The 23498-nt window shown below is 41.6% G+C and overlaps 3 protein-coding genes across 10 annotated transcripts in view; 1 reads left to right on the top strand and 2 right to left on the bottom strand.

Moving 5' to 3' along the window:
• The first annotated feature begins 2303 nt into the window (after nt 1-2303).
• On the top strand, nt 2304-4151 carry LOC103360481 (putative protein TPRXL). The gene is made up of 2 exons (XM_008286247.1): nt 2304-2603; nt 2697-4151. The coding sequence occupies exons 1-2, from the start codon at nt 2521-2523 to the stop codon at nt 3385-3387; spliced, it is 774 nt and encodes a 257-aa protein (XP_008284469.1). The 5' UTR covers nt 2304-2520; the 3' UTR covers nt 3388-4151.
• Nucleotides 3649-11776, bottom strand: zfp91 (ZFP91 zinc finger protein, atypical E3 ubiquitin ligase). Of its 2 annotated transcripts, none has more exons than XM_008286249.1 (12): nt 11042-11776; nt 10691-10728; nt 10378-10494; nt 9975-10014; nt 9307-9417; nt 9131-9223; nt 8820-9005; nt 8520-8570; nt 8231-8309; nt 5941-6055; nt 5724-5823; nt 3649-5613 (listed from the first exon to the last, which is right to left on the bottom strand). In XM_008286249.1, exons 1-12 carry the CDS (start codon nt 11446-11448, stop codon nt 4611-4613), a joined length of 2340 nt encoding a protein of 779 aa, XP_008284471.1. In that variant the 5' UTR covers nt 11449-11776; the 3' UTR covers nt 3649-4610. The 2 variants fall into 2 exon arrangements, with proteins under 2 accessions (XP_008284471.1, XP_008284472.1); XM_008286250.1 differs by having other exon boundaries at nt 9131-9220.
• Nucleotides 11777-13538: 1762 nt separating this feature from the next.
• rbm47 (RNA binding motif protein 47) overlaps nt 13539-23498 on the bottom strand; it is a 35760-nt gene continuing 25800 nt past the window's right edge. For 4 of the 7 annotated variants that reach the window (XM_008286240.1, XM_008286241.1, XM_008286242.1 and 1 more), the window contains 6 exons: nt 20912-21779; nt 20448-20778; nt 19960-19983; nt 19261-19470; nt 17216-17409; nt 13539-16761 (listed from right to left, as the gene is read on the bottom strand). In XM_008286240.1, coding sequence (XP_008284462.1) covers nt 16510-16761; nt 17216-17409; nt 19261-19470; nt 19960-19983; nt 20448-20778; nt 20912-21748 — 1848 coding nt within the window. In that variant the 5' untranslated portion in view covers nt 21749-21779 and the 3' untranslated portion in view covers nt 13539-16509. The remainder of the gene's footprint in view (nt 16762-17215; nt 17410-19260; nt 19471-19959; nt 19984-20447; nt 20779-20911; nt 21780-23498) is intronic. The other 3 variants (XM_008286244.1, XM_008286245.1, XM_008286246.1) reach the window with 3 other exon arrangements.

Here is a 23498-nt window from a genome sequence, read left to right as displayed (position 1 = left end):
TATTATTATTATTATTATTATTATTATTATTATTATTATTGTTGTTGTTGCTTACAGGGCTGCATGGTGGCTCAGCTGTTAGCACCATTGCGTCCCGGTTAGGACACCCCGGATCTTTCTGCGTGGAGTTTGCATGTTCTCCCCGTGCAGCGTGGATTCTCTCCAGGTTCTCTGGCTTCCTCCCACACAGTCCAAAAACATGTTGAGGTTAATTGGTGATTCTAAATTGTCCATAGGTGTGAATGTAAATGTGCTTGGTTGTCTGTCTCTAAGTGTGGCCCTGCGATAGACTGGCCACCTGTCCAAGTGTCCCCTGCCTTCACCTTGAGTCGGCTGGGATAAGTTCCAGCCCCCTGCGACCCTAGTGAGGATTAAGTGGTGTATAGGTAATGGTAGAAAAAATAACTGACAATATTGTAGCTATTCCCAAGTAACAGGAGTTCTTCTACATTCAAATTAATATGGAGCTTGGTATTATTGTTGAGAGTCATTTTCATTCAGCAGAAGGTCAGTCAAGCTTCCCGTTTGGCCCAAATATACAAAGCCAATCTTTAAAACTGTCCTCATTATTGCTCCAAACAGTTCTATAATTTAATGACCCAAAAAAGCCACTATAACCTAAAATAGCTCCTTAGTATGTTTTTCAAGTGTTACTGATGAAAAAACTGCCACAGCACCACCACTGGGTTCCTGTTTTGTCTTCCAGGCCCCAACAGAAAACCTATAGATTCTCTACATTATGCATCTCAGATCAGAGTATCAGTAATAGTGACCTAGTGATAAAGTAATATAACATTGTCAGAGGCCGTTCTACTAGATTGGTGTCTTGTTTAGCTGGTAAACAAACTGCAAGTACCAAATATGGACTGTAATAGTATTTTTAATATCTAATATATTCTCTTTATTCAAAGAGCTCCCAACATTATTGGCAGGCCAACATAGCAAAGATTCCAGTATTTGAATTTAATTAGGAAGTAAATGTGTTATTAATTGAGCATTAAAAACTATCTCCTTGGCACACTTTTTTCTTTACTTGTAGTCGGGAGAGAACTTTGTTTGCATAGCACTATATCACATAGTGTCAAACCATGTGGTTAAAACACACAAACATAAAATAAGTTATTTGCATAAACATTATTTTGCAAAGGCAGTTTAAAATGATGAGTTCAGAAAGACCCGTTTGTGTTCTGCTGGAATAGCTTTACAGGGTGCAACACCTGAAAACACAGCTACAGAATGGGAAATCAGGAAAAGTAACTGCAAAATATATTAATTTTAACCACTGAACAAAGGCAATTGTTTCTTGTCCCTCACACACATTTACATTTCAGAATATGTATGTGTATGATGAAAATCATAATAAAAAATATATAGTGACCTATTTTTCTAATATAAGGCAATAAGCAATGAGTTGTTTAAAAGCATAATAATGTATGCAAACCTAGAATTTTTTCCACATTGACGATAATAGCATCTAATGGCCAAATGTGTGTGTGTGTGTGTGTATGTCGTACAAAACAGAGCATGTACCATTTGTTATTTGTTGTTCCCACCCATGGCATCCCTCCAACAGAATGAACATTATAAAACAAACAAGTATGCACTGTATTGGAAATGATAATGGACAGATCAAGCGCAGGATCATGGACCAGAAATGAGTAACGCAACAAGTGTGTCCACCATTATCATCATGTACTGACACACATCTGTGACACATAGATATGCCAAGGGCTTGGTACATCCAGAGGACCATGTGGAGGATTGTTGGTCATACCATTCTGTCTAAGACAGTTTCTTAAACCACAAATGGTGGAGCTGTTGACACTCAAGTGCCTCCCTGCAGCCCTAGCTGACATGCCAGCATGCAGCAGGCCAACAACCTGTTCTTGTCTTTCTCTTGTCATCTGTGGCATCATGTCTTTGAATAGAGCTGCATCTTAAGTAGGCCTTTTATTGTTGCTGGTCAAAGGAGTGTCTGTCTACTGGTCACTCTATCGAATCATTGTTATTTAAAGCCACACCTGACCACAGCAGTGATTAAATCAATGGGAAAGAATTTATCACCAGTTGAACAGGTTAAAAAAAGTTCAAAGTTGGATATAAGAATACAAAGCTGAATATAAGCTTTTAATTTTATTGTCAGAAAATAAAACCATTTCCATGCGTTGTTTGTAGTAGTTTGTATATTGTGTTTGTGTTTATAAATTAATAAAACTGAGATAAGTGAGAGTCGTTTAATGAGGCCAGGCTGCAGTACCACGCCTGTCCTGCAGGCGTCACTGCAGCGTAAACCTGAGTGTAAACGCTGATCCGTGGCTAATGACAACAGCTAACGTCAAATCACTCTGTTTTCTTTAAAGAAGGAAATGGGCGTACTTAACCATTTGTCCGCTGCATTATTTTCCTAAATCAATGACTTTGCTGTATTGGGGATATTTATCCAGAACATCAACTGTCGCGCTTTACCTGTGACACCGAGCTCCTGAGCTAACTAGCTTAGCTTCAGTTGATGCTGAAGGAATGAACTCTCTGGTCGGATACGGGGTGTCCTCTGATTCTGAGAGCGACGGAGGTGTGGAGGATGGAAACGACGCTGCAGCAGGGTGAGCGGTTATAAAGTTGTAAATGAGGCTACGGTTAGCTTACATACGATATCAGCTTATCTTTTCTGTGTTATTTTCTTTTTGTCTTTTAAGCTCTGCTGAGCAGGTGGGAAAAGAGGCAGCAGCTGTCAAAAAGACCCGCAACTTTCTGCTGGAGTCTGGTTCAGCTTCCAGCGAGTCAGGAAGTGAATCTGAACCAGAAGACGAGGACCGAGAGTTCTCATCATCATCATCATCACCAGCACCACATCCCCAAGCATCAGCATCTTCTGCAGCCTGCCAGCCCACTCTGCCTACTGCCTCCTTAAGTTGTTTAACCTCTAACAAACTGCCCTCTCCTCCTCTGAATGCCTGCTCTGACAGCAGCGTGTTCGCCAATCCTTTCAAGGCTCAGGCAGACCAGAAACTCAGTGCCCTGCAGAAACATGTCCCTCTCACAATGCAGGCCAAACCCTCCCAGATAGGAGGTAAGCGGATGTGTGTGTCATACAGGAAAGACGGAAGGTGCAGGTTTGGGATCAAATGTAAGTTTGCTCATGACAGCGACCTTCAGACTCCAGTGACTCCAGGTGACTGTCATCCGCCCGCCAGTGAGGAAGCATCAGATCAAGCTGTGGGCAGCTCCTGTAGTGGAGGATCCCAGAAGGAGGCCAAGGAGGAAGAGTCTGAGGGGCAGCAAGTGAAGAAGAGGAGGGTTGGACTGAGTAACACCTTGATTCCTCCTAAAAGAGCAATGAAACAGTATGCTATGCAGAGGGACAGAGAGCGCATCAATATGTCGTGATAAATGTCTTTCTGAATAGTGACACTGTGTGGGATGATCTATGTTCTCTGAGCATATCTGTGTAGAATTTGTGAACTTTAGATTTTTAGAATTTAAGTAATAACTCACCAACAGTTACACTTGCAGAAGAAGGGAATTAAACCTCTTAACACACAACAAATGGCCTACCCCTATAACAACTAACCTACAGCCACCCCATTGACACGTGATGCTTTAAGGGTTTTCCGTTCAAATTATCTCAAAACAATGAATACACTTCGGTTAAATGTTAAGACATTTATTTACATCTTATAAATCGACATTTTTTTTTTGTGGTTGCTCTAGCACACATCCTATGTGAGAGATCAGAGAGGTGCTGACACATTAGAAGGTTTCTACATAACTTTGCTTATCAAATTACATTACACTGGAAAGGTTATTAACAAATCAGTGACTGTGCTTGCTGTTACTTATGGGTTCACACGTGATTTGCATTGTCCAAGGTCACCTTTTGGCTGGTTAAAATGACCGAGGACTCGTGAGCGTGACACTATACAGATTATTATTCAGTTAAAGTCTACTAACAGCAAAGTTTAACAAACAGCTGCACAAATGCCATTTAAAATGTGTCTGACACTGCCAAAATCTGAAATATGCACAACAGCTTTTCCTGTCTGTACTTGCTGTCTGTCTAGATTTGAAATGTCTCCATTTTCTTTTTAAGTTTAGATCATTTTGTTTATTCTTCTAACCTTGTCAAATAAAGATTTCACAGTACAACTGGACCATAAAGGAATGGCTGTCCATTGATTTACACATCCCACACATATTAAGGATGTTTATAGCTTTCTAACTTGTGTTTAATCCATAGTATAAATAAAGTTGATTTATTAGAGAAAGAGTTTTGTTGATGCCACACCTTAGGCATGTCATGTGCTGTATGATTAAGAGGTATGCTATATTATTGCATAAGAGCAATTGCTTTGCAACATAACCTCATCAATATACACACTCATAAACAGCTAGTTACAGGACTGTTATGTACAAAGGCAACGACATACACATACAAACACATATCTTTCCCTGATACGGATATTCTAAAAAGCTACCAAATATGACAATGAGTGAACAGTACATAATATATTGGTGATCCTACATTTACCTCAAACATGGCAATACAGTATATCAGGTCACTGATGACATAAACTGCCTCTATCTTCTGTTGTGTGTGCACCCTCATTGTTTTACATGAGGACCTGCTGCACATGTCTCTCAGTGCCATCTGTTAGAACTTCCCCCTGTCCTGTCTGCTCCCAGACCACACTGTCCTCCCCCACAACTTCTGTCTGCTGGAGGGAGCCAGCTGACGTAGACGAAGAGAGCACCGCATTGTCCAGAATAAAGCTGTCCCCGTTGGTGGCGGCTGGATCCTGGGATTGGGATTGGGAGGTGGACAGGAGAGGGGGACTCGGGGCGGCTGTCTGCAGGCTTTGAAGCTGCTGGGAGGTTGCTAGAATGGGGATCTGCTGAATATGGGTCTGAGACTGGCTGACAGGCTGGAAGGTCATCTGTAGGATTTGTGTCTGTCCTTGGTTCTGCTGCTGGGAAGAGTATGACTGAAGAGGCTGGAGCTGGGGCTGATGCTGGGTCACCACTGAGCTGGAATGGAGGGTCAGTTGTTGGATTTGGGGCTGCTGTGGCTGCTGGGAAGTCTGCACAAACTGGACGGGCATCTGGAGCTGCAGGTGAGTCTGCTGCTGGTTGTCAGCTGGCGACGGGGGGTCGATAGGGGACAAGGCAATTGTCACTGGTACCTGCATGGTATGGAGGCTCTGGTCTTGTCCCAGTAAAACCACCTGGTGACTCACTTGTTGGGTCACATGACCCATCTGGGACACCTGAGCCACATGCTGCCCAACCTGCCCATCCTGGCTCAGCTGGTCCACCTGGCCATCCTGCCCAACTTGGCCGACATCCATGCTGGTGACCTCAGGCTGTATTGGGTTTCCCGGCAGCTCCAGCAGGGAGGCAGGGGTTGTGATGAGGGCGCCGGCATTGGCTGCCAGAGCCTCAGCGATTAGCACCTCCGGGTGACTCTTGGCTTTGTGAGCCACCACACAGTCCTTCTTCTCAAACTTCTTGCCACAAATGGAGCAGGAGAACTGATAGGTGGCATCAGCATCATGCTTCTTCATGTGCCAGTTGAGAGACGCCTTCTGGCGACACGTGAAGCCACAGATCTCACACCTATTAGTAACGAGGAAGACAGAATGAAAAAATAACTCATTAATGCCTGAAAATAAGCAGAAAAACTACAAAAACAAATGAGCAAAAAGCAGGAACAGAGAAGTACTAACTGCAGGGGCTTCTCTCCAGTGTGTATCATGCGGTGCACAGCCAGGTTGTGGGAGCTCTTGAAGGCACGAGCGCAGAACTCACAGATGTAGTCCCTCTGGTCTGGAATTAAAAACACTCAAAGTTAGAGGCATCGCCGTATAGTTTCATGACTAAATACGACAAGCAACCGTCAAAGGTCAAACCTAATGCATATGTTCTTAGGCGCTGTATGTATACCTGTGTGGTGCTTTGCATGACGCAGTAGCTGCTTCTGTAGGCGGAAAAGTCTTCCACAAGAAGGGTGCGGACAAACGTACTTCTTCTTGAGTAGGTGCTGGTACTTTATGTGGTGCTAGTTTGCAAAACAAAGAGCAAAATTTCAGTGACTGCAGATGAAACAGCTAGAAGACAGAAAACTGTCGGGTGACAAAAGGTTTAAGTTTGTCAAGTTTGGTTCCTCTGATGTTTTACAGCAAAAAAAAAACAAAAAAACTTTTTGTGAAGATGGAAATGTTGTCGGCAAACTTCACAAGCTCCCAACCATGACAACACCAGGGGCCTGCACAACGAAGAGAGATCAACATACTTAGGATATCTTTCAGAGCTCTGGCTTGACTAATCCTAACAATCGCACTCAGGATAACTGGTCCTACAACGGTGGTTATCAACTCATTAAGTCACCAAGGGTTGTCTGATCTGAGTACGAGCACGTGCACATAAAATGGGCGGCGTTACAGGTATCTGACCAATCGCGACTATGGACAAGTCTGGCTGCAGAGCGGCTCACTTTACTGCCGAGGAGCAGAATATAATCTTTACAAAATATGAAGAATATAAAAACATCATAGGAGCAAAAAGCAGCACCGTTGCAACAGCCAAAGCCAGGAAGGAATGCTGGCAGAAAACTGCTGACTGTGTGAATGCACAAGTTCATTACTTTATAATATAATAAAATATGATCACTGTTCCATCATGAAGGCACGTATAAGATAATAAGCACATCTGAGGATTCCTTTTCAATAATTTGCTGCCTAATGTTTCTACTTGTGGCATATCTGACATTTTTTTTCTTTCAGCTGCAACCCTGGCTGTGTAAAAAGGACGTGGGAACAAATGAAGAACAAACATAAAAACATAATTCCAAGTGATGTAGGCTCATTAACGTATCCTACAAGCTTTATTGCTAAAATCAGTTTATTGTTGTGGGGTGATATTGGTCTGGAAAAAAATATGAAATAGCTTTGACATTGCCTGTAGCCAACAGGAAAAAAAAAGAATGATGGAAGACAGGAGATCATAGAAATCCTCGTCAGGGTGCTAAGGGGTTTTGTCAGTCCTGAAAAACCCTCGCACTCCTCAGCGATCCCCTCACAATTCGTGCTCCGATGTGTAGCAGGTCTTCTATAAATGCCGGTGATGCCATTATGTTGAGAACTGCTTCGTTTTCTGCTCCTTCTAAAGTTTTACGAGAGAGAACTGATTTTCAGAGGGCGGTGTTTTTATACCCAGTGATCTCAATCTCCAACATAACCTGCTGCGGAGCAGATTAGCTGTTCAGCATAAGTTACTATGGTGATGTACTCCAGTAAGAAGTAAACCACCATCGTAGGACTGAAAACCCAGGATTTAACCTGAAGTTACCTCGCTCACCCTAAATCCTGCTTCGTAGTATAGGCCTCTGGTCAAACTGATAAATGACAATAAACATATTAAAGAAATGTGTGTATGTTGTGTTGGTATGATGCTTAATCTAACAACGGTATGCACTGCTAAACTCTGGGAAATGTCAGCCTGTTTTCAGCATTTAATAGACTACATAATTAATAGGATACTAAAAACTTGAAAAACAAATCAAGAATTTCCAGGTTTAACTCTGTTAGAGAGTGAGGAAAGTAACTGTTTACTTGACGGAGCCAGTTCTTTTCATTTTAATCACTTTAGATGTTTTTTTTTTTTTTGGTAGTTTAGTCATTTACTACTATCTGCTGGCAACTTGCTCACTATGACTTCAGGGCATGTTGGCTCCCATTTGGTTGTTTCTGGTCTTTGTAACTCCACATTCTTGCTCTTAGCTATAGTTTACCTCAGTTCTCTGCTCTGATTATTTCCCCATAACATCAGAGACTTTGTGTATCTTACAACAACAGACCTCTGTTTCACAAACCTGCCTCCTTTTCCCACTTTTGATTAAATCTTTTGTAATCTTATAAATATTCCTATAAGAGGTAGAACAAAAATCATCAGATAAAGTATATTAATTTAATATGAAACATTTTTCCCTCTAATAACACATTGTTGTTGACCTAATACGTAGAGAACATCAGTATAATTACACTATAAAGCAATGCCCTAAACACTAATAACAATAATAAAACTGATTTATCTTAAATACAGCTTGTCTTGTTTAGAATTGCCTTTCGGTGAGGAGATAAAACAGACCTACTACATGAAGTGAAGACTATGCTTTTGGTGAATAGTTTACAGGGACAGGTGGAAACAACAGGCTTGTGTGTTTGCTATGACAAACCTGCAGGTAGCGAGGATGAGCCAGAACTGTCCCACATCCTTCCATTTCACAGCGCACATATTGCACTGGGGGCTTCTTCCTGTGAGTGAAGCACATGACAACAGTGAAGTCAAATATTAAATGGATTTTGACATCTTCAGTGACATGCCGCATGAACAAGTCCATGGCTTACCATGCCAATTATCAAACACTACCATATACTTCGTTTCTATATATAATGCTGGAATGATCTATAAAATTATATTACTAATTTCAGATTATAACGCTCCAACACAGACATCTACTTCACCTTCTCTTTGGCAACCGTGGGGTTTTATCATCTTTCTTCCGCCGACCTCTCCTAACACAAGAACAAAGAAAATTACACAACTGCGCAGTACAGTGAGCCGAAACCGTATTCTATTATGTAGTGAATAAAAAGCCATTTTGAAAAAAGTTTGTTTTGTTACCACACACACTCAATTCAGACAGAAGCAACAATAATAGACTCAGCAAGAACAATCGGTTAGTACTTCAAACCAACAGACTATGAATAACTCAGATTCATATTGAAAACATTTCCTACTTCAAAGTCTGGGACCGTACTTACTTCCTAGGTCCATCTGGATCCTCCACTATTTCCTCTTCCAGCTTTACTTCCTCTTGTACGCTCTCCAGGTTGTCTGAACCTTCTACTTTTATCTCAGCGACCTCTTTCTCTTTCTTCGGGGCTTTCTCTTTTTCTTTCTTCTCCTTCTGTCTAGGAGGAGCTCTGCGCTTTGGTTTGGGGACATCCCTAATAAAACAAAGACATAATCAGTTATTAAACAAGCAAAAATATCTTCTCATGTCTAAACGGAGAAAAACTGAGGTAATGCAAACTGCAGTGCAGCCTACTAAATTCCACATTGACACACAAACCTTTCAGCCTTCGGGTCATAGCTCTGGTCATTTAAGTCATCTCTGAAGGGAACATCTTCATCGCTGCTGAGTGCCTCTTCCTCCTCTATGCTGCTGAAAGCAGAAAAACAAATCACATCCAGCTACATTTTACACATTCTGCACAGGGTCAAGTGACGCGCTTGAGTTAAGTGTACCTCTGACTCTGTGGCTGATAGTTGAGGTCATTTGGGTCATCATTAAATGGAGGGTCTTCATCATCCAAGATTGGTTCAGTGGCTTCCTCGCTTTCCTCCTCTTTCTTTTCACTGAGACAGCGTAAAGTGTGAAAGCCAGCAGTTACCAAAACACAGCACCGGTATCTGACTTAGTCACACAGTTGTGCGATACATAAGAGCGGAAAGGAGAATATAGATGCTTGTAATATCATCTATGACCTGCAGCCTCATCATTTGGCAAAGTTAAACTATGTGTGACTCTTTTTAATGTTTGAGAAGGAAAAAAATAACCGGAGTCAGACTAAGTAAATATATATATCTGACTGGTTTCAATGCTTGTGTATCAGTCTCCAAACTATAAGGGTACAGAAGATAGATTGCTTACAATATCTTACATAATCACATATTTAAAGGGTCAGTCGATCCAAATCACACAACAATATTTTTCTTGTTATTTACACAACTTTCCCTGAATTATCTGCATGGCGAGATAACGAGGAATAAATGTGACTTTTTCTTTTATATACATTCTAACTTCATGGTAATATGGTGTCATGTTTCCTCCAAAAATGAAGTTCACAGTGTAAAACATTTAACAGTTTCGATAATCATATTACACTCACCGAAAGGGATAAAAGTATACTTACATTTCATACTTTTCTTTATTGTTCACCTCTACTTCTGCTCCTGCATGGCAAAGACAAAGACATCATGAGTTTGAGAAATGTAACAAAAGCTTTCTTAGTCATTTGCACCTTCACACAAGCTTACATAAAGCATTTATACAGAAAACTATAAATTCATTGCAGTCTGTGAAGGTGACTAATTAGATGTAGTAATGACAGATCAGGATAGGATTGCACCCAGACTTCTTATCCACAACTAATCCATAATTAGAGATACACGGAAGCAGCTGCCAGCGACAGTTTTCATACAGAATAAAAATCCTCTACAACATTGTCTGTGTGCTTCCGCGTCTGCATGATTAGATTTTTGAGCTATAAGCCCACATGCTGAACCATCGCAGCTCACTTTCAACAGGTTGCTCACCAGCTGGATTCTCCATTCCAGGTTCGGTCTTACACACAGGCTTGGCAGAGCCGCGGACAGCCCTGCCAGATGGGGGCTTGGCAGGAGTCTGGGCTGGAGGGCGTCTGGAGGGAAGAGCTGGAGTGAGGGAGGAGAGGCATGCAATCAAACATACTGTACGCCATGAAGTGTGATACTGGGATGACACAAGGAAACACAGCAGATCTGTTTAAATTACACACATCTTCACGCATATTTAGAATGAGATTTGGCTTAAATGTAAATTCTGCAAGCAGCGTATTGTGACAGATTAATGCAACATTTCACTGTTTACCTTGTGCATCTGTGGCAGGTTTCTTGGGCTCTTCTGAACTGCAGAAAGAAGAAAACAAACACTGAGATCGTATATTTTCTCCATCTGCATTCCTACATACTAATCACTGATCATCTCTCCAGTAGGAAAGCATTTATAAGTTGCAGCACTGGGTAAAAACATGATCAGTTTTTACATCCAGGTAAGTTTTACTCCACCCTTCCCGTGCAGGCAGCAGAAAGGGGACGAGCCTCGCTGAAGGCGTGCTTTTGACAGGAGCTGACCCACCGACACACGTTGAAAGTCTAGACGGGTTCATTATAAACAAATGAGGAGCTCTATCAGCAATGACTGGTTCATTAAAAAACTTACTCCGTTCCCTGCTCTCCCGTGAGTCCCCCTCCAGCCTCAGCACAACCCGCAGATTCAGAATTTTTCTTCCGCCTGGAGTTGGAAACTTTCCTCCGCTTGGTCGCGCCGGTGTCCGGGCTCGGTTCGTCTTCGTCGTCGTCGCTCTTGGTGTCCTTCAGCCAGGCCGGTACTGCCCTCGTTGACCTGTCTCTTAAAACCCGTCCTGAGGTCTGCGGGCTCGACGCAGCTCCGTTAACGTCCGTCACTGAAGCAGAGCCGCCGGACCTAGGGCGGCCCGCTCCCCGCTCTCTGAGCGCCCGACGCGGTGTGCTGGCCGCACTGGTGGCCGGGGTCTGCTGTGCGGCCTTGTCCTCCGTCGGCTCTTTTCCTTTATTTACATCCCCGGCTCGGTCGCCGGCTGGTTCCATCACCGTGAGGACACTAAAGCCTACCTCAGATACCGCTTAAAGTCAAGCAGGTTTACTTGCAAATTGGTGAAAAACTGTCCACATCTGCTTTAAAGACGTTTTGACTGCAGGCGGCCTTTATCCAACAGTGGTGCATTTTCTGTTGGCTTCGTCGCAAATTAAATACATATATTTATTGACTGGAAATTGAAAACTTTTCTTAATTATCTATTCAGCAATAAACCGATATAATTTTAAAGAAGCAGACACTATTTTCTCGTTCTTAAAGCTATAGTAAACCTACTTATTCGCCCGGGCCTGGAGCACAACCATTTTGTGCGCTTTGTTGCGTCTCCTTTAAGCCAAATATAAACTGAGGCTACACTGAGGAGCGGCAGCGCGTTTCAGCAGCTGCTGTAATCATGTGGATTTCCCTCCGAGCTCTTTGCATATGGAGTCCGCCTCGGTGCTGTGTTTGGAAATCTGCGAAGGCGGCAGCAGCCGTGCAGCAGCGGCGCGCACACGTATGGCTGCCGAGGCATCATGGGAGCTGTAGTTTTGATCAGCTCGACCCCGCTTGAATTTATTTATTTTTTTTCATTATTATTATTATTTTTTTATTATTATTTTTTAACATTCCGGTCTATTTTTGGTTTCATTTTAGCGTTTTTCAATGCAAAACAGGAATAGCAATTTCTGGGTCAACTAGCAGGGGGATTTAATTCCTACATTATAAATAATACATATAACAATTTTGATGTAGAAAGATGTGTGAACATATTGCCATGCATGCACAATTGTCTTCCTTTTTTTCCCCCCCAGATGATATTATTAATTTAAGTCCATTTTCAATGGTATACTTCTGTCACATAATATTTTTGCAGTTTGTGTTTAAAAAGTAACAAATTAATTACCATTTTACTTAGCTGTATGTTAAATACCTTCATCTGACATGTGACAAATTCACATTTTAACCCTTAAAATACTGAATGTGGTTTGTGTCTCCACAATAATCTGCACTGCTGACTGTGGAGCTAACATGGCTGCCAGTGAAAACCTGCACTGACTGGTCTGAAACAGTGGCTATGCTGCAGGCTGCTATGATGAAGTGTATTTACCACCAGATGGCAACAGTAGAACACACATGCTGAAAGTCAAACTTCCACCTGCCATCATTTAGAGTGATAAGGCAGGCCCTGTGCTGATGTGTTTACACAGGCAGCATGTTGGAGATAGTATTCCTGGGAAGTAATCTCAATTCTGCCTTTTTGCTGGGAGAGTCTATAAAGTTTTTTAATCAAACACTGATCACAAAAACACTGCTGTGCGGAAACACAAACTACTGTACAAGATTGGAGCAATACTGCAAATTTAGATTTTTGATTCAAGTCATACAATAGCCCAGAATGGCCAATATTGATGCTAATTGTAACTATTGTATGCAACTATTGAGCTGTAATGTAAAAGAGACCCTTGTCATGATATATATAGTTAGTGCACCCTTAGTAAGATCATTCTGACTTCATTGGTATTACCACAAAGAAAAGTGTTCATGTGTCCACGACATGATCTACCTGGAGATTGATTTGCTGTTGGTGTCACTGCTACTGACACCAGAACAGATGCTCAAGAAAAGCATCGGTAGTCTACTTTTAATCACGCTACACTTTATTGTAGAACAAGTAATATAGTGAGAAAGTGGACATAAAATGCACCTGTCGCGACCTCTCTCCTGCACAAATCGTACCACATCATGTTATTTAAGTCCTCCCTGAACCTCTCCCTGGGGTACGGCATGTTTCTGGAGTAAAGTTGACCTGCCACAGAGAAGTTTATGAAACTCTGTCCAAACACTGTGCTCCCTCTCCTCTGTCCACCACGACATGTTGCTTAATAATAGCTGATGTATGAGGTCAGGGACAGGTTTCCATTCACAGAAGTCGAAGTCCTCTGCAGCTCTCCTTCGAGAAAGGTCCGACCCTTTCGGCAAGTTGGCTCTGTTATGTTATTCAGTTTAATTTAAAACTAAGGTTAGCTGACATGGATTAGGCAGCTTGTGTTGCGGGACACAGCAAACTAGGTTGGAAAAAATTAACGACAACAGCAAGGCATCCTTTGGAAAATGCTTTATTTGTCTACTTTATCACTATAAATATAACAACGCAGAACAAGGTTTCTTTTTTTCTTTTTTTTTTTAACAAACCTTCAGATAGAAAACAGTCTGCATAGGTCTACAAAGGTATAGCAAAGGGCACATCTTGGCAATAAGGCACACACTAGGAAAAGGCTTAAATGGTAACACCTATATTGAACTAGGCACATGTAGCTCCACGCCACTGACACAAGGAGGTCCTCCTACAGTGTGGGTGAAATGCAGTTAATAGAAAGTCAAGCAGGTATTTTGAGTGGAAGGTTTAACACATGAATTTGGATGGCGGCTAAATCATTGTTAGACTTTTACTTTTTTTTCTTTCTTTTTTTTCCGCCAAAACTGACATGCAGCAGGTCCAAAGTGGCTCCAATGGCTGCTGCTAAGACACCAGTGGCCAGTTTTAACCTTTGCTGCTAAAACTGATAAAACGTAGCAGAACGTGAAGGTCTTCGTATTCCCACTCATAACAACGAATCCAGTTCAAAATAGCAAAACAAAACATTACACAAAAAGCACAATAACCTTGAATGTTTAAAAAACGATTGGACACTTTGGCAAAAAAAGAAGAGAAAAAAAAAACACTTTTGTTACTCTGACTTTTTGTCTCTAAACAAGGTGTAAATAAAGAAAAGAAATATGTTTTATAATATATTATACCTTTTCTTCTCACTTCATACACAACACACATAATGCATATATTAAATATATCCTGACTTATTGTCATCATACAAGATAATAATAAAGCAGTTAACAGCAGTTTGTCTTCTACATTAAATCCAGTTTCAGAGGAGAGAGAGAAGTAGTAAAATGCAGATGATGGAGTGAGATTTAAATTCATACAAGTATGGAGGACTAAACTCTTAAACTTACTATCTCATCCACAATCATTACATCCGGACACTCCCCAAAGTCAAATGCATCTGTGTGTTATCGAAAATCTGAGAAGCTGATGAAAAAAGTTAGAAAATAAAATACCATCAAATGAGGAGAATAAAAAAAAAGGAGGGTTCATAACAAAAGTACAAGGTAGCATAAAAATGTTTGGCATGTTTCTATAAAGGAATGGCTGTTGTGGAGTGTGACTTCATGATCAGCAGCTGCTTGAACTGGTTTCAGTGTTGCAGTTCATATATTGCATGGCTACTTGCATATTTCATTGTGAAATATTGCTCCAGTTATTTCAATAATACACTTGCCGTTGTTGTTTTTCAACACACTACAGAGTTTTAAAAGTGCCTACTAAGCATTCAGAAGGGTTATTTAATGTTTTTCCGTGAAGAAAAAATGTCACACATATGAACATGACGAAAGCCAAACTGGTCCAGTTTAAACAGGAGAATTCATGCTCAACATTTAATATCTCTTCTTCTGAAAGTGGCAATCGCTTGCCTTTTTATAAATAGGTTTAAGTGCGCCTTGGTCAAGCACAGTTTGCAGGACGAGAAATAAAGTGGAGACGGACATATGGAGTGTTACCTACAGGAGGGAGGTAGCCTTGTCACATCTGGCTGCAGAGGCTGAAACCTGCTCGTCTCAACGCGATACAATAAAACCCCAAATCTGGTTCATGGGAAATATGGAGAAAGTCTACTCCTCTTTGTGCCAAACACATAGGCTTAGCTTTCTCATAAAAGGCACAGTGAAAAGCATCAAGTGGCACATACAGCATGCAGATGTAAGGCACTGTAGTCAGGCACAGAGAATCTTTCTAAAGTCATCAGACCGGAGTGTAGTATGTAGACTTAAGTTTTTTTTTGGTAAGCACTGGCAAATGCAGGAGCTATTCAAGTGACACATTGCTCCAGTCCATACAGAAAAATGTCTCTCGTTTCTGCCCATGTTTGTTCACCTTACAAATTCAAAAACTACAATAAAAACACACATAAATGAGAGAAAAAAAAAAGAAAAGCTATTCAGTCTTAGCCCCCTATCAGCGCAGCTTCTTAGGATGGAGAATGTTTCTATGCACGTGATGTCTACATAGCTTGTTGGCATCATTTTCCAGTTTTCTTTTCTCAGGTATTTGTTCCCCAAGTATTCTGTCACAATTACATTATTTAGTGGTGACATTTCTTTAAACAAAATCAAAAAAAATGTTTCAAAAAGTTAAAAAGGAGACAGAAAAACAAGCAATCTAATTATAGGCAAATAAACGCACCTAACCTTCATTTTAAACAACCAAAACACAATAAAACTAAATAAACCAAAAAGTACCAAACAGGCATGTTCAAAGCATACACATTCAACCAGCGTGGACGGACAGCATCACCTACAGCATGTAGAACGGGCCAGAATACTATATAATGACAAAAAAAAAAAAAAAAATCTATAAAACATTAATATGTCCAAAGACAGCTGTGTTCAGTGGTATCCCCAGTTATCAGTAGTTCCTGTTGTACTTTTACTTTGCCTTTCAAATAACTTTACTTTCTTTTGTCATTTTTACACTTTCGACCAGGTGTAAAAGTCTGTGTTTCCTGTTTCAGAGAACAGATACCACCACACAATAAAAAGAGAGATCTACAAAGAATAAAACTTTAAATATGCATCTTCTCTTCATAAATACTTGAACGTACCTTCAGTGTTACTGTTGCCATAGCAACAAGGTGGTGGGGGTCACAGAGAGGGACTGACTTGTGTTAATGTGAGTTATGGTTATTGCTGGGTTGACTGTCTTCTATATTTGTTACAATAGTCAGTAGAAAACATTGATGCTGCCTCATTAAGAATGTTATATGGCTGACTTGGATCCCGGACATACTGAGGCCAACAGATATGAGATGTCAGGTTGTCATTTTGTCTGTGCTCTTAATATTTGCTACAAATTCCTTTAGAACTCAAGTTCAAGAGATGTTTCTATATGTGACGCTGCTGAGATGTCATTCAGTCACAGGCAAGACAACTTGTTTTGTGTGGTCTGAGCCTCCGCATCAGTATGTCTGGTAGACGTCATGGATGGGCAGCTGGAAGGCCGTAGCGGGGAAGGCCTGGGGCACAGCGTAGCCAGTGTAGCCTCCATATGCTGCAGCCGCCACGGCTGCATTTTTCTGCAGCGCAGCCAGAGCAGCAGTGTTGGCAGCGTAGTTTGTGATGGGGACGTACCCAGCTCCATACAGGCCACCAGCGGCTGGGATGCGCTGAACGTTGTGGGCCATGGCATACACAGGAGTGATTGGACGGCCCTGGGTAGCATAGGGGAAAGAAAGGGGAAATATTAAAGCACAGAGGACATACATTGAGTCACTGCATTCAGCTGTGAGTTGGAATGCAAGTTGGAATGGAAGTTTTGTGTCACACACACTATTAAAAATGTAGACTGTAACCAAGCTTCTTTTTTTACATTCAGCTTAAACAAAACCAGCTTAAACAAACCAAATCTGCAAGTTTGGAGTTTGACAACAATAGAAATGTAAGCTTTCAAAGTCCCAGAGGGAACAGTTTCAAATTGAAAGTCAGATATTGATATAAGTGTGCAGTGTAAAGCTAGTGGATTACATTTTTAAGCTCAACAGGAAATTTGTTCCATAGATTCTTCATGGTGCACTAACCATAGTGCCCTGCAGTGTCTTTAATAACCAACCAATGTTTGGGACAGGACCTTCTACAGCTTTATCAGCATATACACATGACACACACCTGGAATGGTGGTGGGGTGGAGACAGCAGGTAGGACTGTAGCAGCAGCAGCAGTAGCAGTGGTGTGTTCAGGGTGTTGCATGGCCAAAGGGTTGATAAGATGCTCCACTGTGTGCACCTTCCCCTCCTCCATCAGCTTGGCTGCAGGAGCAGCACTGAACACTGGGTACTGCCCACCCAGAGTTGGCAATGCCACTGCACAGAGACAGACACAAAAATGAAAACTGAAACAGACTGGGCAACTGCACACAACAGAGTGTAGAAAGAGGTAAAGTGTTGACACTACACAGGAAGGAATAGCGGGACACAAACACATGTACCCATGCACAAACACATGCAATCATGCTTAGATCTGAAGGTAAACTATGAAAAGAATACAAATGACAAAAAAACAAAAAAAGAGTGGGTGAAGGATACAATTTAGGCAAGAAGGGAAAAAAATAAGTAACACAAATTGTCGTTGGGGTGTGATTCGGATTATGATGCTGCTCAACTGTGGATTAACCCCAGTGCTCCAACACACACATACACACAGCAAACACAACATCAGTCATTGTTTCAGATGGACTAAAGTCTTTTCAATCTGCTGGTGATCCTGTGATTCCACACAGACTGGGACTGAGACCGAGCTCCAAATTGAGGTCAAATCATTCAGGAAGGAACATCAGTGAAGTCCTCTGGACCTCTAATCATCAAACATATGATATTATTAAGAAAATAAGTTTGGATGATTATGTCGACAAAACAATTAGGTTTACAAACTTATTTATAAAAGCCAAGAATGAGGAAAAATACCAGTATATATGTGTATATATGTGTGTGTGTGTGTGTGTGTGTGTGTGTGTGTGTATGTATATATATATATATATACACACACACACACACACACACATATAGACTTTAGGTGATCTACACACATCAACAGGAAGCCTTATTCTGTGACGGTTTTTGATTTATTGTTTCCTTTTGTGAGTTTGGTTGCTTCTGTTCTCATTAAGGCAGTTGCATTTCCTCCTGCTAGTTGTTAGGAACAAAGGTAGAATGAAAGAAAATTATTTTTTTATACTCTTTCACTGGTGTTATTCTTTCAGAATAAAGTGGACATGATCATCTTTAGTCTGTGCATTTATAATTTTGCACTTCAGCTCCATTCTTGACTGAAGCTGTTGTAACGCTAATGTAGCTAAAGCAGTTATTCCCACAGAGAAACATTACACTCTGAATAGAAGAGGTTGGTATTCTGAAAAAAATCCATTTGTTTTTTGTTCATTTTTTTTTTAGCTCTTATAAAACAAGATTCGACATTATCAACCATAAAGAGTCAAAATTGGAGTTGAGTGGATGTTTAAAATGTGATTATGAAAGCACATATCTATAATGATGTTCAGACAGATAACAGCAGTATGTGAAAAAACACAGCCACAAGGTCTATTGTAATGAAGCCACTGCATTGTGGGTGGCAGCAACTCATAAAAAAAAAACTGTATCATTTGACACAAAAATCATTGTGGCCTTAAAGCAATGCTGATGTTCTTTGGAGTAGAATTGGGTTAGTGAATCAGATAAACTCTCAGAAGATTATCTTGGGAAGCGACCAGATTGCAGGAAGCGGTTAAATTTATCATAACAGTACTTTAGACCACTGTGTAGTGCGTCTGTTCCTGTTTAAGCTCATTTTCCTGGTCATTCTCAGTTGTATTTCACCAGTGAGTGAAACAAAACGCATGCAGCTGCTTGCAGTTCTTTAACACAGCACTGTTGTCCGTCTGAACATCCCGAAAGACAAATATGTGATGTGGAAGAGAAAAGGAAAAAGTGAGGAATAAAATATAACTGCTCCTTTCTGGTCATGTTGGAAAGGACAGAAGGTTTGTGTCATAATTCATTGATTTGAGTCCTTTTGCACACGACCATCCAGCAACAGCTATAAAGCAGATTCAAAAAAAGTTCCTCAAACCAAAGAGAAGAGAAAATTGAGGGCTGGAAGGTTTAGTAAAGGCTTTGGAGATGGGCGAGGATATGGATGGATATGTCTATGTCACTGACTTGTGCCAGGTTTGATGCCAACTGGGTTGACGGAAGCAGCAAGCTCCAGACTGGGCATCAGCTCATAGGGCTTTTCGGGCTGCTTGGTCTTGCCCTCGTGGTAGCGACTGTAGATGCCACGACCGGCAGAGTAACCCCCGAGGTACGACCCCCGTGGTCCAGGGGTACGATTACCTGCAGCAGCACGACCACGACCTCGCACAGTACCTGCTTAAAATACAATTAAAGTAATATGATGACAGGGGTTGTGGTAGAGGACTTGGGCAGCAGGGGCAGCTTTTGTAGGGCAATAAGATTTTACAATGGGTTTAGAAACTAAAAGTTCATCTTGAGATATCAGAACTTGCATTGGAGATTCATGTAGCTCTAAAGTGTGCTCATGAAGAACAACTTCTACTGGAATTTTTTTTAATCTATATTTGCACAGCATTTCTTTGGAGTGCTTTGGTTCAAGTTTGGCCTCATTCCTCAGCACTGTTCTGACTCTAAGATTAGATACAGTCATGCAAGTTCGTAGCACTGTGAGAAGGGTTTTCCAAGATGTTTGTAGCTTTGTTTTAAGCTCTGCAATAACCCAGCATGGGAAATGGGAGATGACAGCACAGCAGGAAAAGGATGGTGTTAGAATAGTTTGTCACATGGCAAGAAAGCTCATTGGTCATTGAAGGAATAAGAAGGAACAAGGATGTGAGAGATTACCATTGTTCTGTATCATTGGGGTTCCTTTGGAGAGAAAACCAAAACACAATGATTGTTGAAAGTCAAATAGATTTTCCTGCTACCACCCAAGACCATATGTAATCAATCATTAAAGGTAATGGGATTAGCATTCATTGATCCATCAGCTTTTTTTTGTCTTTGACTTTAAACAGGTTTCTGATTTTTAATCCATAAACCCTCATCAAGTTAAAGATTTTTCACAACTTTTGTCAAATAAAATTCTTGTCATCAAAGATTAAATCATTACCATCTTAGCCACCATGAACATTTAAAATCAGTTTGCATTTCTAAGTGTGTTTGTTCTTACAGTAGCATCTTTTGGATGCTATCATGAGATCTTTAGCAGTGCATTAGTCCAAACAGTTTCTGCTACCACCAGCATTTACAAAAACAGTTGTCTTTAAGAGAAACACTGGCTTCTGTCAATGGTCATTACTGATAGAGAAGCAGAAAAACTGAATTCTAACCTTTAACAAAGTAATCCCTGTTGGGTCCGATGAGGGTGTTGTAGGGATATCCATAGTATGCCAACGTGTAAGGATCACACTGGTAAACGTAGTTCTGCTGAGTGGCCTCTGGAGTGGCAGAAACTCCCCCCTTAGAGGCCTTCTGACGCGAGTACTGCTCTTTATCAACTGGCTTGGCGAGCGTCACCTCGATGCAGGACCCTTCTACCTCTGTGCCATTGAGGTGGTCCATCGCCAGCACTGCGTCATCCCGGGAGGTAAAGTGGACAAAAGCATAATCACGGATTTTCTTCACACGTTCTACACATCCCGGGTTCCACTGACTGAAAACCTGGTTGACAGAAAGACAAATGACTGATTTTTCAATATAAAACTCGATGCAGAAGATGGATTAAGATCTCATTAAGCATGGTCCTAAAGCATTTATACTGAAGCCTGTAAAATGAACAGCTAGTCCCACCTACCTGTCTAATTGTCTCCTCACTGGTCTCCATCATTAGATTCCTGACATAGAGGATCTTCACTGTCTCCATCACGTCTTCATCCACATCAATCTCTGGCTCAGCCCAGTCCACTGCAATCTGGTGGCCCCACAGCTGAATGCGTCCAGGCATCAACTTCCTGCGAGCCATGGCGGCCGCACGATGCGACTCATACTCTACAAAGGCGAAGCCGCGGTTCTTCATCTTGTCTGCCGCACTGGCATAAACTATCACATCTAATACACCCTCTGTCACCTTGGAGACCTCCTCCAGGATCTCCTCACGCTTCTTGGTCTTGGGAATGCCACCAATGAAAAGACGGCAATTGTCCACGGAGGAGCAGACCCCCAGCAGCCGCCCGGGCCGCACCTCGTAATTATTAAGCTCCCTCACAGCCCTCTTGGCCTCGTGTTTCTCTGTGTACATCACAAATGCGTACCCTCGGTTTTTCCCATCAAAGTCCATCATCAGACGCATCTCATAGATGCGTCCTACGGACTCAAACACTGGGACCAGTTCATCCTCATAAACGTCCCGAGGGATCTTGCCGACAAAGATTTCACATCCTCGAGGAGGAGAAGGGCCATTCCAGCCAGGAGGGGGGCCATATTTACGCTGACCATTTTCTTGGACCATACTGTAGCCAGTGCGCTCCATCAGGGCTACCAGTGCTGCCTCGTTGGGAGCACCAGCAACACCCTCAGGAACGTTGATCTGTCCATGGAGAGAGAGGTGGGAGGCACCAGATGGTTTGGAGGGTTTGGAGGGGGCAGCGTTGTTGCTCATGGTCGAGGAAGAAGCAGGATCTTCGGCTGTCATTCTGACAAAACCATCCAATCAGATCGGGGGCCTGAAGAACAATGAGAGAGACATGTTTATTAAATTACAGTAAGTCTTATCAATCACTGCTGCTATAAAAAGAGAGAGCAAGCAAATACAAGAAGGAGGAGAAACAAGAAAGCAGGGTAATGATCAGAAGGCACCAGCAAAAAGCCATAATGCGGCTGTTTGTTGAGGTAGAGAAAAAATGATTAACAATTTCCATGCATGCAAGATTACCTGCCTAACACAAACTAACAGAGACACATTATGTGACCTGGGCACAATGGTGGAAATACAGCATCCATAAATCCTCAGGGCGCCTTCCATTATCAGTGGTTTTACAACCTTGTTTTGTTGAGTCCCTCAGATCCCTTGCTGACCTCTGACCCCTATCAGGGAGAATGAAGGGCTATAAACCCTGAAAACTCCAGCTCAAGGTTCACTGGGTATGACTAGGTCACATGCTCAGTGTGCGCGTGTATTGTGCACGTGCATGTGTGTGTTGAGTTAAGCTGTATGAGGAATTCTGTGTAAAATACGACCCCACAGTGTGACAGAAAGCGGTACACATTAATTTGTCTTCCACATGAACCTGTTGCACACACACTGTTGGACTTTCAACCTCCTTATCGATATGAATGTTATACAGTGTGTGGGTGCAGCTTTTAATGTTGTGTGTGTGTGTGTGTTTCTGTGTGTGTGTTTCTGTGTTTGCGCCCACTCATTAAGGGGTGCAACCCTAAAAAAGGGAACAGAGAACAATCAGAAATCGGCTTCCCAAGTGTAAACCTCTTACTCTGTTATTTTCCAACACAGCCGGCATTCAGAATGGAAAAATCCACCGCATTTTAAATCCCCAAATCTCCATGCTGTGTACAACACTGAAGCAACCAAAGCTGACTACAAAACTAACTTCTTGTGATCAGCCTAAATATCATGTAAGCAATTTTTTTTTTAAAAACAACCCATTGCTCGTTAGGAAGATAATGTGTGTGCGCGCGTTCATGTGCGTCATAAGAGTGCCTAGACTTCAGCAGAAATAGGTGAGGCAGTCAACAAAGGTAAAACACTACAAAGCCAAGCAACCATGGTAACATGCACACTCATTTGACCTGACCCAATATCCCACTCTCCCACACACACCTGTTCACTGGTTAGTTTGGCCAAAGCTGGAGGGCTTAAAATCACAGCAAACTAGCTCACAGAGGGATGAACACTACGCAATTATCTTTTTAATAAAACATAAAGAGAAATACTTTCAATATTCGATAAACAAAAAACATATAGAAATATTTGAATACTATATTTGTGGTTGAAGTCAACTATTTCATTAGCTTGTGAATTTTTCTACAGAAGACAATAAGGTCATATTAGTGGTAAAGAGGAAATCAAAGTGCAAGGAAACACAGAATGCTGTTTCTTCTTCTTCTGTCTTTAGGCAGCAGTTGGTTGCTGAATCTTGACACGGGTCAAAACGACATGATAGTTTATAGAAAAACATTCATTTTAACATATTAGGAGCAACTAAAATGGCTATAGATGTGCTCAACAGTAGTAGTAGTTTCTTTTATTGCACAAATAAATCACTTGAGTTTGTCCCTTTAACTTACGACATTTTAACATCTCCTTCATTACATGTTTTCTTTCTCAGCTTTGACAGCTCGGCTTTCCCTCCCTCTGTTCCTTCTGTCGTGTCAAGCGCTAACATGACTCCATCTCTTATCAGCCTTATCTTGCCAGACTGATG

The sequence above is a fragment of the Stegastes partitus genome, unplaced genomic scaffold, assembly GCF_000690725.1.
Source record: "Stegastes partitus isolate 25-593 unplaced genomic scaffold, Stegastes_partitus-1.0.2 Scaffold444, whole genome shotgun sequence".
Lineage (NCBI taxonomy): Eukaryota > Metazoa > Chordata > Actinopteri > Pomacentridae > Stegastes > Stegastes partitus.
The sequence above is the reverse complement of the archived record's forward strand: the minus strand, read 5'-3'. Positions and strand labels throughout refer to the sequence as shown.

Excerpts from the sequence above, each read along its gene's own strand:
- zfp91 (XM_008286249.1), bottom strand. The coding sequence starts at position 11,448 with ATGGAACCAGCCGGCGACCGAGCCGGGGATGTAAATAAAGGAAAAGAG. Across the intron at positions 10,495-10,690 it reads ACCTGCCACAGATGCACAAG|CTCTTCCCTCCAGACGCCCT; the intron begins GTAAACAGTGAA and ends CCCTCACTCCAG. Across the intron at positions 5,824-5,940 it reads TCATGCAAAGCACCACACAG|ACCAGAGGGACTACATCTGT; the intron begins GTATACATACAG and ends TTTTAATTCCAG.
- LOC103360481 (XM_008286247.1), top strand. The coding sequence starts at position 2,521 with ATGAACTCTCTGGTCGGATACGGGGTGTCCTCTGATTCTGAGAGCGAC. Across the intron at positions 2,604-2,696 it reads GGAAACGACGCTGCAGCAGG|CTCTGCTGAGCAGGTGGGAA; the intron begins GTGAGCGGTTAT and ends TTGTCTTTTAAG.